The sequence below is a fragment of the Mus caroli genome, unplaced genomic scaffold (genome assembly GCF_978045245.1).
Source record: "Mus caroli unplaced genomic scaffold, Mus_caroli_1 scaffold_12, whole genome shotgun sequence".
In the NCBI taxonomy this organism is placed as follows: Eukaryota; Metazoa; Chordata; class Mammalia; order Rodentia; family Muridae; genus Mus; species Mus caroli.
This window is the reverse complement of record NW_028227267.1, coordinates 61,216,315-61,230,346: the sequence shown is the minus strand read 5'-3', so window position 1 is coordinate 61,230,346 and position 14,032 is coordinate 61,216,315. Positions and strand designations below refer to the sequence as shown.

Genomic DNA, 14,032 nt, shown 5'->3' with positions numbered 1-14,032 from the left:
GAGCACGTTTGACCTATTTCAGACGAACCACCAAGCACCACACACCAAAATTTAACAGTTAAACAATAAATGAGAGTTTTTCAGATTTACAAAGACAAAATGGGTAAAGCAACTGAATTAACTATAAGATATAAGGAAGGAGATAAATGGCAGAATAAAGAACAAAAATTCATTAATAGTCTACAGGTCACATGATTATCTCAGACTGGGAGAAAGCATCAAAAATGAAGACTAGAGGAGAAAGTGTTTGATAAATAGGTATAAATCATAATGGATAGCATCTAAGAGACTGACAGCAAAAGCATCGTCTAAGGGACTGCAAAAACACTCCCTTTAAAATCCGGCACATGACAAGGACTGCAGCTACCATCACTTGGTTAACATCCCACCATGGAAGTTGCCTTGCTAGGCATGGTGCCCGAGTGGCAGTGCTAGAAGAGCGAGCATTGAGAACACGTGCCCTTCCTTCTTGTTCAGGACACTATCTGCTGGGGTCCCAATTTTCTTCTCTCTTTCCAGCCATATTTACACGAGATTGTTTTTCTTCCTTTCACAGTCTACTGGTAAATATTTTCCTGCAGATTGGTCTCTGGACTCTGGACTTTTATTTATATAATTAAAGAAAGTATGATGATTCTCCAGTTTGTTTCTAGACTTGCTGTCAACCCAGGTTCTGGCTGTATTTCTAGCTACTATGATATATGATAATGATAATCCATCTTTATCAACAACTTACTTTCTTTCACCTTGCCAACTCTTTGTCAAATGCATTATCCTATTACCCCTATCCTCAATGCTGTCCACACACAGAATATTTGACTTCATTTTTCCTTCTCTGAAGACAGTGACCATCAATAAATGCTCTACATTTAAAAAAAATCATACTGAAGTCTGTATTTATTTATGAGCACATGTGTGCACTTGTGGCCTGGTGAGAGGACAACCTGTGGGTCCTAGGGACTGACCTCAGGGCATCAGGGTTGGCAAACAGGCACCATTACCCACTGAGCCATCTTGCTGGCCCAGCATAAAGGCTTCTTAAACTAAAGCGTTGCCAATGTTCTCTTAAAGCCACCTCTCCTCTCCTGCCGCCTCTGGCTCAGGGAAAGGCCTCTTTCCCTGTGTTTACAGATCACTGCACCAACTTGTGTGGTGTTCCTTTGGTCACAGGGGCTCCAACCCAGCAGACTAGAGGACAGCAGACTTTCTCTGAAGTTTACCTTTAAGCCTGCCATTATAGCATATACTTATCTATAAGTGATTCACAGACAAAAAGGTGTGTCTGTAACCCAATAAAACCTTTTCAGAATAAGTACTGGGCCAGATACAGCCCCAGAGCCACAGATAATTGGCTTCTACTGTAGAACATCATGCTTTGTTCAAACTAGAACTTCTTTATCCCCACTTATTCAATACAAACCCAACAACACTGGTAAAGGAAACAAAATCTATTTTCCCCCTTTGTTACATATAGCACAGGATACCAACTAGAGATTAAAACCAGCTATTTAGGTGTGTTGCTCATTATTCTCAAGACCTTATTTTCCCTTTAAATTTATGGCCCTTGGAAGGACAATTTACTGGAAATTACGTCAACAGTACTGTAAAGGTTTTGATCTAAGCAGGACAAATCAGAGCGGCTGGCAGCCAAGTTACCCTTCTGTCTTTTAGGGCAGAATACATCAAGAATGAAAGCAGCTGCCAATAAAAAATTTTGATTCAATGAGGCAGACTGTGATGACACTGATGGGATTTTGATCTCAATAAGCGGGAAGGGCCCAGAGTTCTGCTAGCTACAGGAAAACACGGGGACTTGTCTTTTCCAGACCCTGAGATAAAGCTTGGTTGTAAAAGAATGTATGAGCCAGGGTAGTGGTACATTTGTAATGACAGTATTACAGTTTTCAAGGCTATCCTTAATTATCCAAGCTTAGAGCCAACCTGGGATACATGTCCTGCCCCCACAGAAAATATGAATAAAAACGGCAGATTGGCAGTAGCACCTGGTGTTTCAAACAGAACACAGAGTTCTTTTACCTATTTGAAAATAGAGTATGCTAGCCAGCTTGAGTTAGCCATCCTGTAAGATGTGTGTTCTATGTATGTGTACACATATAAACAAATATGTTTAAATTATACATTTATCTGTCACAAATACAGCAAATACTTCTGTGACATGGGAACTTTCTGCATGAAGTATGGCAAGCATTAATCCCACGAGGATAAGGATTCCTATGTACCCAAGGAAAGCAATTTTGTGACAGAATGAGGAGGCTGTGGTATGGACCAAAGCAACCGTCAGGGAAGGGGCAGAATTATGAAGGAAGCAGAGGGTCCAGGTTCCAGGTCTAAGGCAGAAGGGTCTGTGATCCATGTCTAAGTTTCACCTTCTGTTTTATTATGAAGACAGCAACATCTTAAGGTTATGGTCATAAAGTAACACATTTCAAAGATAAAATACTACAAGGACGTCCACAAGTTATCTATATGTTCAGCCACTGGCTACCTAATCTCAACCACTCTTCCTTTACAAGTTCAAAAGGGCCAGGGTTTATAAAATAAGGAGTGAGTTCTCTACAAATACCCAAGGATTAAATATTATATTCCTAACAATATATATATATATATATATATATATTATTGTCAAATATAACTGTAATGCATGATTAACTTAAACCTCCTAATAGCAACCCTTGCACATCAAAATACAATGGGAAGTGGTTGTAAGTTATTGTATGCCTTTAAGCCGAGCACTTGGGAGGCAGAGGTGGGTCAATTCCTCAGCTGGAAGCCAGTCTAGTCTAGACAGTGGGTTCCAGGCCAGCCAGGCAGATCTACAGGGTAAGACCCCATTTGAATAAAAGAAAACAAAACATACAGTAGGCAGGGCCTGGGAAGTGGCTCCTATAGCATAAGCATGAAGGTCTGAGTTCAGATCCCTAGGACCCATTTAAAAAGCTGAGTCCGACGACACATGCCTGTGACCTATCTGAGCTGGGGTGGAGACAGGTGGATCCTTGAATCTCACTGGCTAGTCAGTCAAGCAAAACTGGTGTCCTTCAAGTTCACAAGAGACCACATCTCAAGGAATCAGGGTACAGATGGATCACACAAAGACACCTGGCCTTGACCCTTTTCTTTATACATATGTACACATATGCCCATGCTAAGTGTACACACACACACACACACACACACACACAAAGAATGAATAAAAGATCCAATCAGAACTCATTCTGATCTACTAAGGCATGTGTGACCTGCCCCTGCCCCTTCCCTGGCTGTGCAGTACCTTGCAGCCACAAGGGCTTTCTCTGCTCTTCAACAAAGCCCTGCCTGTCCAGCTCCAGGGACTCCATGAGCCATCTCTCTAGGCTTTGCCTCACATTTTAACTTGGCTCTTTAATCTGGGCTTCAAGTGGACTGTCCAATCCAAACTATCTCTACTCCCCTACAACTAAAGCCACTGTGCCGTCCTCGGGATGTCTACCTCAGTCTAAGCCACAGCACTCATTTATCTACTCATCTTTGTCCCGGTCCCGCTCAACTGAAGACAAGGCTTACCAGCTGAGACCTTGCCTAGTGCTCACTCAATCCTGATGCTGAGATCAGGGCCTGATACCTGCACTCAGTATGTATTCAGCAGTTAGTATGTGCATCAGGCCAGAGTCTTGGAAGGACCGGGAATCATCACCCTAGAGGTAACCTTGAGGGCCACAGAGCTCCTTCTGAAGAAAGAAGACCCTAAACACGGGGACCTAAACGGTTCAACGCACTATCCTAGACTATCTAAGATCTAGAGTGTCATAGGAGATGAGGACGGCTTGAAAACTGTTCCCAGTACAGCACTAGAGACCTGCTGAATTTGCATTAAATATCTATGGGTTGCTGGTGGTTAAAAGATAACTTACCTGAGGGTGTGTGGTAAGCAAGGAGGATCCAGAGACGTAAGATACTTTCTCATAATGTGACTGGATAATCCAGTTGGAGCTTCCAAGGGCATAGCCAGAGCTCAGAGGGGTCACTTGGACAGCACCAAATAGCTCCTAAAAGAACCACACAGAGAACATGCAGCTGTCGGCAAGCTAAATGGGTTTAAAGGGGAAAGCAACACAACTGTCCTTATTTAAAGCAAACTGGAAACAGACAGAAATGATGGTGGCTGTGCTGTAACAGAAGCAGTCTGCGGTCTGCCACCTCTGTCACCAGGCACGGGGGCCCAGGCATTAAAAGACAAGTTAGGAAACAGTCAAGACTCAAAGACCAGTTTTCCCTTTCCACCTTAGGTTAGGTTCCAGTTCGGAGTGGCCTCAGCTGCAGGTTAACAGCAGCAGGAATTCTTATCATCAGATCAGCTCTCAAGTCCCCCTCGGTAAACCACTTCTCTGTTTCCGATTGCCACTGCCTCAGATGGGAAAACTTATGTCTGGTTTCTCAGGAGACAGGGTGGAGCAGCTGCCTTTCTCCAGACTCACCAGCTAACCAACTGAGTTCTAGGGGGTCCAGGGAATGGGGGCGATGAATGAGTACCCCTGAAAAGTCTGGAGAGTGGAGAATCTGCCTGCATTCTTTCCCTGGCGCTCACACAAAGGAGACAAGGTGGCTTGGAAAGAGAGCTATGAGAATCCTCCAGGGACTCAACACAAACGGACAGCACTCATGAGAACACTCACGATTTTCTGGGAATATCCCACCAGCTGGATTTTACTGAGGGCCGAGTTCACCTCCTGCATCGTGTAGCATCTTCTCCAGGTTGACACTTCCACTGCATCCTTGAGGGGAGAAGGCAGCAGCCTGCAAACACAGCACAATGCCAATCACTAGGTGAGCATGCCACCACTTAATAGACATTGCGAGCAATATGACCACTTTACTTAAGTTGGGCAATTTATTGCCATAGGACTATTCAGGGGTCCTTTAATAATCATTATTTATATAAGGCCAGTATTGTTGTCTCTTTCTGATTCTAATAATTTGAGTTCTTGCTTTTTTTTTTTGTCAATCCAAGATTGTCAATTTTATTAATAAAAAAAAAATGTGTAGTGAGTGGCTCAGAGGGTAATAGCACTTGCTGAACAAGCTTGATAACCTGAGTTCAATCCTGAAATCTACGTAAAAAGCTGGAGGGGGTGGTAGGCATGCATAATCCCAGGACTCTTACTGTGAGAAGGGAAAGGAGACAGGAGAATGGGCAGGAAGCTCCCAGCCAGCTAGCCTGGGGTGTGGAGCATAGTGGTAGAAAAACGAGACCCGTGACTTTTAAAAGTTGTCCTCGGACCACTTGGGCACCATACCATGCACACACCCACACTTTCAGATGTATACATGAAAATATACACACACACACACTTTAAACCTTTTTGATTTTGTTGTTTTTCCTATTATGTTTTTATTTCCATTTTATTTATCCAGCATGTAGTTATGATTTTTAACATCTATACTGATAATCCCCACAGTCCAGTCATTCGCCTTGGTTTGTTTGTTTACTTTTTTGCCTTTTCAAGACAGGGTTTTCTGTGTAGTCCTGGCTGTCCAAGAACTCAGAGACCCACTTCCCCCCACCTCCCACGTGTGGGATTAAAGGTGTGGCCACCACTGCCTGGCTTCACATTTATTTTTATTACTGATAAACTGTATCTTCCAATTTAATTTTTGCTGTTTGTCTTACCTTATCTTTCCATTACTGCTTTCTTCTGGGCTAATTTCTGATGTAGCTTTTAAATTTCTTTTCCATCATTTTTAAAGTTATTTTATTAATAGTGTTTCAAGGTTTTCCATATTGCAAGAGCAAAACAGGAACAATAGACCTTTCAGGTTAAGGCTTCTGTTTGCAGCTAAGACAGTTAAGAGTAAGTTCCCTTTGTCTTATGCAGGTTGAAATTTCTGTTTGTAGTTAGAGAGTAAATTCCTGTGTTAAGTCCCTGCAAGTTAAGGTTTCTATCTGTAATTAAGAGTAAGTTCTGTTTCTTAGATCTAGGTAAACTACAAAACATGTTTTTCACCCCACACTAACCTTGGGACCCCATTCCCATGATTCCCTTCCCTCTGTTCCTTCCCAGTTCCTTCCCTTCCATTGTACCTTTCTAACAATGTAAACAGCCAGCCCTCTCTGTGAACACTTATCTCTCTGATAAAAGGGAACTCAAGAGGAAGGCAGGGGCAGCTCTCAGAAATCCTGACTTAGGGAAAGGCTGGGCAGTCCCAGGTGTAGCCCAAATAAAGCTTGCCTCAATAGAACAATCATAAATTCAATCTTTCTTTTCGAAATTTTCAAGTTCAATAATATATACTTAAAATGATTTATTTCATTTCTATTTTTCATCTGTATGTGTGAATAACTGATTGTATGTGCATCATGTGAGTGGGTGATACCCAGAAGAGCAGAAGAGGGAGCCAGATCCCTGAAAGTGGAGTTACAGGCAATGTGGAGGCTGGGAACCAAACCCAGGCCCTCTCCAGCAGCAGGTTCTTTTAACAATTGATCTATCTCTCCAGCCCTTAATGACATATGCATCCTAACACAGAACATTTCTACTTGAACTATATCTACCCCACCCCCCACACACACACATAGTGCTAGGGAGTCTCAGGCCCTTACACACTGTGTATCATGCTCTGCCTCTGAGCTCTACCCCAGACTAGGTGTTTCTACCTAAGATCTCACATTCTCTTTCCTGTTAACAAAAGGTAAATAAAATAAACTTCACCAGTGGGGCTGAGAAAAAGAGTGAGTTTAACACTGGTGAGGCTTGACATAAAGGGGAATAAATATGACCTGTGTGCCCTTTAACACCACCATCAAAAACATTCCTTGATTGTTTTAAACAATATTTTTATATTGTTTAAAAATATACATAAGGAATTATCTGGAAGATTAACTTGTGTGAGCCTGACTGTAAAATCTAAGTTAATGTGCTCCCGATGAATTGAATGTGTGCATTAGGCTCTATTTTCTTCCAAAACACACTGAGCAGCAGAGCATTTCTCTCTCACACACACAAACACGCACAGCAACACACCCACCCACCCTCCTCTGTACTCTAATGGCTCCCCCTATACTCAGGGTAAAACTCAAGGCTCTTAGTCATATTCTACCTAGATTACTACGAGATGATGGAAAGATGGGAGTGACATCCAGTCATGCCTGGATTTCAACTCAAATGTGCCAAAATGACAGGTACCAAGGCCAGGTAGCACATGCATTGTCCCTCAACCCAGAGTGAGGCTCTGAGGAATGGAAGAGGCTCTGATCTCTCTCTCTAGGGTCTTGAGAAAGAAGCCAAGCTACTACCCATCCTTAGTTCCTCCTTGAAATTCCCACCACCAGGGTCCAGTGCTTGTGCCTCCCAGGGTCACCTTCAAGGAAAAATAATGACTTCTCCCTTGGGCTGCATGGGAGCCAGACTCCTTGACTGCAGGCCAGAGCTGGAAGGTTATAGAGGGCGTGGCTAGAGGAGCAGAGTGCAGCCCAAAGCGCTTCTTCCAGGTGAGTGTGCACTCCTGCAACTGGCTCCATTCTCTAGGAGACGTAAGAAGGCACACAGAAGGCAACACCCACAACTACTCGCCCTGTGTGCGTCTCCTTACCCCCTGATACCTGGCACTTCTACTACCTTGAAACAGCATGAGCTTTCTCTCCTGCTAGGACTGAGGTCTGTAGCAGCTCTGTGAACACGGTCACTCTGCTGGAGATTCAACAGTCTTATGTCAGTACACAGTAGGAGGCAGGGTCTGAATCTTAAGGGAACATTTCAAGCATAAGGATGAGAAGTATCTACCATTTTTGTCTTTGGTAACCCAGGGTCTCATTTTAGGGAATCTACTAGGGTCTTTTAGGAAGGAAAGCAAGCATTAAAGTTGTTTAAAAGGCTTGTGAAAACCCAGACATATTTTCAGATAAACTTACAAACAGCAACTAGAGAAATGGCAGACAGCACTCTACAGAGAAACCTCCTCTCTGTGTTTCTGACAACAATCCATCAGAGCACTGCGGTGAGGGAAGCAGGCTTGTTCAGCATGTCGTTCCTTTTAGTTTGACTAATATATACTGAAATAGCAAGGCACCTTTTACCTGATTCTGTCACATCACAGACGGAGTTAACTCCCTTCTCACTGTTGTATATGCTGCACCTAGTACTGAATACAAACAACACAGACACATGCACACAAACACAGGCACACACCATGGCTATCCCCTGAAAGGAAAAAACCAGCAATCCTAAATGCATCCTCTCTGAATCCACCTGCATGAGAGGTTAAAGGTCACTCTAACACAGAGTGAGGACCACAGAGAACACCAGACAAAAGGTCACATGAGCACACCCGGAAACTGAGTAGTCCAGTGAACTCTGGCTTCAGGTCTGACTTCCTGGATTAGGGTTTTGTGCCAGGTCACTTTAGACAGGGCTCCTCATGACACCACTAGCCTGTATTTAGCACACTGGATATGCGCCTCCCTGAGCATGGACCACGTGCTTGCTTCTCATGAACAGAATATGAAACAAATGATGGGAGGATTCCGAGAGACACACTGCAGAGTGCTCCCTTTCTCTTTTTGTGTTTTGCATGCTCTGATGAAACCAGCTGCCATGCTGTAAAAAGTTCAACTGATGGGCACACAGGGGAGGGACTTGTGGGGGGCCTTAGTTCAACATGAGGTGAGCCTGGGAGAGAGCCTTTCTAGCAGGACCTGAGTTAACCTGAAGCCTGCAAAGATGCAGAAATGGAAAGCTATACATGATGGTATCACACATCTGAAGTCCCTGCCGTTCAGGAGACTAAGGCAGAACTACTTGAGTCCTTGAGTTTGAGACAGGACTGAGAAATGCAATGAGATCCATTCCCCGACACACAAAGAGCTAGGCTTGTGTTCTACTATAGAGGCAGCATGATAATTCTCAACTACATAGGGCTTTTCTCAGGCATCCTCGAGGTCATTTTAATAAAGCCCAATTGTACAGAACTAAATTGGAACAGATTGCTTTTTATATCTAAGATGGACTTTCACTTCCTTTAGTTGAAATATTAAGCATTTACTTAACCACATTGCTTCTCTTTATCTCTAAAGTGAGGGAAACATTTCTTCCTTATAAACAACAGCAAATAAATGACATATAGTAAACATATACATTTCTTTTTCTTTTCTTTCTCTTTCTCCTCCCTCCCTCTGTGCCTCCCTCCCTTCCCTTTCAAGATAGGGTTTCACTGTGTAGGCCTGGCTGTCCTGGAACTAGATCTGTAGATCAGACTGGCCTTGAACTCACAGAGACCCACCTGTTACTGCTTCCCAAGTGCTGGGATTAAAGGTGTGTGCCAAGACCACTCAGCCAAATTAATTTTCCTCAGGCTCCAGAGGGGACTAGCTCAGGGACCCCTGGTACATACCAAAATCTGTGGATGCATTTCTAGAAAACCGCACAATTCTTGTACAGTCATATGCAAATTCTCCAATATACTTTATTATTCTTTAAACAATTAGAGATAAGTCTTGTCATGTAACTGACAGTAGACCTGAATTTCAGAGCTCAATAAAGCAATTTTCCTGTCTTCCTATGATGATGGACAGGTCTACTACACTTTAGGTAACCTCTGGTTTACTGGCCAAATAACAGTGTAATGTAAATGCACTGTAGACAGCTTTCCTGTCAGGGAATAATGCTCAGCACAGAAGTGATATTTTCCTGAATACTTTCTATTAGCAGTTGAATTCATGAGTACAAACTCCCGGATACACAGGACCAATTGTATGAAGCACACACCCACACACACAGTATATATCACATGTGCATATGTGTATGTCTAACACAGATACACACTAGTTCCTAATTTCTTTTGGATAGCTTATTCTAGAACCCTAGGTACTGTTTATGTCTTGTATATCTCAAAGTACCTGTCATTCTCTATCTAGAAATGTTTAGAAGTTCTTTTCATAAAAGTTTGACAACTACATTCTCACAAATAATCTAGGGACTTTTTTTATTAGCTAGGTAAAAGTCTAAAATTAGGGGTCAGTCAAATGTACTGCTCTTTGGTCTCTTTCTTATGTACAGTGGCAGGCTTTTACCAAGCTGGTTAGTTTTGTTCAGCCCATCACTTGCCCTAGGATGGTTTCTTGCTTCATTTGAACCAATATGGTCTACAGCGTCTTAACCCGTCTTAAGCTTTGAGGGGAGCTTTTTCACAGATATAGCCTGATCTGGGTACTTGGTAGTTACTTGTCAAGTGTGATCCCCTATCAACACCTACTCTAGCTTGCACTTTACTGTCCCTTGATGCTGGGTCACTCTGTCATATACCTATCTCCTAACATCTCCTTGGACCGAGCTTTCCCTAAAACTCCTATGTGTATGTGAGGTCACGCTTACGGCGGGGCACTTACAGACGCACTCAAAGCCATTAAGATTATTAGGTGATTTAGGATAAGTAGGATAAGGAAACCCGGAGGGAACTGGTTCTGTTTTTGGCTTTCTAATTTATCAAAGTCAAAATTTCATAGTCTAAATTTTTCATAAGTACTTCTAAAAGATTTCATCATTTCATTCTTTTCTTATCGCACTTGAGTGCCTAAGAAACTTCTTTCCTGGGCCACTGACATTGAGCCAAAGTTCCTGCTGCCTCTTCCCGCATCTTAGAAGCACAAGCACCAACCTAAGACCATGGGTTTTTGTTAAAGAGTTAAGACCTTTAGGCCTCCAGGGATCACTTAAAGGCAGACGATGAACACATTGATTGGGTTCTAAGTGTTTGCTGAACAAATGGACAGAATATAAGAGCAGAATACAAAGAACAGGAGAAGCAGGAACTGTGTCTACCCTCAGTAAAGACCACTTGACATCAGCACTGCAGGGATGGACTGCAGGGAGGCTTGCTGCTGTATACTGAGCTTATCAAAAACAAAGCCTCAAAACCACACATTTCTCAATATGAACCGGAACCACTATAATCCTGATTTCTGTTTTGGACCAAATTATTTCTAGAAAGAACAAAGGCGATTACTACGACAAAGCAAGCACCACTCGAGAGAGTGTCCAGATGATCTCTGCTTCAACTCTACAGTCCCTGAAAACACACAACTCATCTTTATAATTTGGCTTTTTAAGTGAACTTGCTCACTAGAACAGACTCACAGACAGATGAACCACACTAACTCTGAGCCTCAGTAGGAAGTAATAAAGAGGTATTTTTTTCTATCAATACCCTTGGAGTTTGGGTACCATGAATTGGTCCCTCAAAGGCGAATTTACTGACTGAAAAGGAAACAATGGGTCTGGGATCACAAGGCTCAACAGCCTGTGACTCTCTCAAAGTACAGCCATTCTGTGAGGATCTGCCTTAAAGAGCCCTTTCCATGGCTAACTTCTAAAACTGTAATGTGTGTATTCTTAGAGATAATTTTTATGTATTGTATATCATGTCTCAAAAAGCATGCCTGACAAAGTTAAATAGAGGCAAGTGTGGGTTTAGAAGCAGTTTCCTTTGTCCACTTGCTCTCAATAAAAAAGGCGGTATCTAAGACGAATTAGGGCTGGAAGGAAGGCAGGTGTGGTCTGGCTGCTATAAATGGACTAGTCACAATTTAGTTGTTGTGACAAAACACCATGGCCAAAAGCAACTTAAGGAAGAAAAAAAGTTTATTTTGGCTTATGGTTGGTTTCAGAGGGTTGGAGGTCAGGGTTTGTAGAGGCATGGCAGCAGAAGCAGGAAGCCGAAACACAGGAAGCAGAGAGACTAGGCAGGAAGTAGGGACAAGCCATAACCCTTCAAAGTCAGCTCCCATAGGTGAGCCCCAAGATTGCATTCCCTAAAGATTCTGCCCCATGGTGATGTACTTCCTCCATGGAGACTGCACTTCTTAAAGATTCTACAGCTACCCAAACAACCACGGACCAAATGTTCAAATACATGAGCCTGTGAGGGACATTTTTCATTCAAACTACACCAGGCAAAGACTATTTACAAACGCCACCCATAGTACCCACTTGGTCCATGCAACACCACGCAAGGTGGTTTTACAATCTTTTCAATTTTACAAATGAGAAAAGCAAGCCCAGAAGAGATGAACTGATTCAGCTACAAGAAACAGCTGAAATTCAAACTCTAGTCTGTGTGACCTCTAAGCCCATACTTTTCAAATTCTTCCTATTATATAGTTAGGCCTGATAAATTCCTCAGCAAATAGCCAAGGAATGTCAGAGCAAAAGAAGAACGGCTTTAACATGCATTTTAAAGTCTCCTGAAAGGTGAACCTTCTTCTGTTCTTAATTCCTTAATGCTTAAGAGATGATTATGACAATATCTTATTATTTTTATCTTTTTTTAAGTGCAGAATCTCACTAGTAGCTCAGCTTGTCCTTGAACTTTTCTTCTGCCTCGGGTCCCCATCTCTCAGCTGTTAGAAACACAGGTGTGCACCATCATACCTTGAAATGCCTTATAATGACTATTAATTATGACTAAGGATTCTAATCTTATAAACATTTATATTAAAAATACCAGATATCGGAGTAGTTTCTTTTGTGGGACATTTTGCTTTAAAAATTCTCATTAAAAAATCTAAGGGGAACCTGAGAAAATTCTATTGTGTGGGTTTTCCTTCCCTCCCAACTGCATCTTCTACACTATAGCAAACTGTAGTGCCAAAATGAAGACTGATGGTTGATGTCTTCTACATAAATTTTAGGGACATGTCAACTAAGGCAAGAAGTCGCACAACTGTCAAAAGCATGAGTAATAGGATTCTTGAATATGCATCCTAAGAATAAATCAAATGTCAATTCAAACCAACTCCAAATGATTTAAGAGAATTTGTCAGATTTTTTTTTGACCAATGAGCTTGAAGATGTTTAATTTATTGTTTTCTTTACTTGATGGCTTTATTACTAACTCAAGCTACTCAGGTGCATTAATTTCAGGCACTTGACCAAGATCTATTTTGAGAATCTCTATGTAGTTGGAAGTAAAATCTTCAAGTTCCAAATCCGACTCCCAGTGATTTGCTTGAATCACACAGGACTTTACTTTAACGTGTAAGTCAGTACTTTAAAATACATTTAAAAAACCTACTCATAAGCAGCCAGATTTGAGCTTCTTATTAAAAAAAAAAAAGCAAACCAAAACTGAAAGAAAAAAGGGCAACAGTTCACATTCCTAACCAGCCAAGACGCAGTGCGCTTCAGCTGCTCCAATACAGGAGTGTGATAACCAGTCCTGGCCTCATCTCATGCCTCTGTCCTAGGAAAGTCAGGGATTGCATCACCTGGGGAAACATGGTATATGAGAGGAACCTAAAATAACAGGCATCCTTCAGGACCAGCTCCTTCAGCTGACCGAATGAAGCACTCCTAGAACCTAACCAAGGTATAGCTCTAGAGCTCTGATGCCTGATGCCAGTTAAATAGGGAACTCTGGGGAAAAAAAGTCTAGTTCTTTTTTCTAAAACATATTTCCCCCCCGGGGTATAACAGCATGCTGCCCTCCTGTGTGCTCACACAGATGTGCTTACCATGTGTGGGAGGGTAGAACCACAGATTGATACCATAGGTCCTCTATTATTTTCTACCTTGTTTTGGGGACAAAAATCTCACTGAACCTGGAGCTTGCTGTGTAGGCTGGACTTGCAGGCCCCTAGCTCCTGGGATCTGCCTGTCCCTGCCTTCCTCTCCCACAGCAACGGAACACAGATAGCTACCGAGTGCTGAGGTGAGAAACCATCCTTAAGGAACCATCACCAGCCTCAATGAGTGCTTTCATCTTAATGCCAATCCTAATATTTGTGCTGAGTTTATTCAGGATAGAAAGAAAACAAAGCTGGGGTTTTTGTTTTATCACTTCTGCATAAGTAGACTATTCCCTTTGCCATCAATAACTAAGGTCGATCCTGTGTCTCAAAGCCAAAATGAAAGCCCTGGTCAAGGCCACAAGGCACACATTTGTCTCCAGCAGTATACTGTATCTCTGCTCCTCTTCCGTGGTACCCTTTCCTTTCTAGCCTTTACCCACCAGTGGTGAGCCACATTAACTCGAGAGATTTGCT

The 14,032-nt window shown here is 42.4% G+C and overlaps 1 protein-coding gene across 1 annotated transcript in view; it reads right to left on the bottom strand.

Annotated features, from left to right (window-relative positions):
* Ints9 (integrator complex subunit 9) overlaps nt 1–14,032 on the bottom strand; it is a 92,597-nt gene that overhangs the window by 27,941 nt on the left and 50,624 nt on the right. The window contains exons 7-8 of the mRNA XM_021181570.3: nt 4,674–4,794; nt 3,912–4,046 (exon numbers count right to left, since the gene is read on the bottom strand). Coding sequence (XP_021037229.1) covers nt 3,912–4,046; nt 4,674–4,794 — 256 coding nt within the window. The remainder of the gene's footprint in view (nt 1–3,911; nt 4,047–4,673; nt 4,795–14,032) is intronic.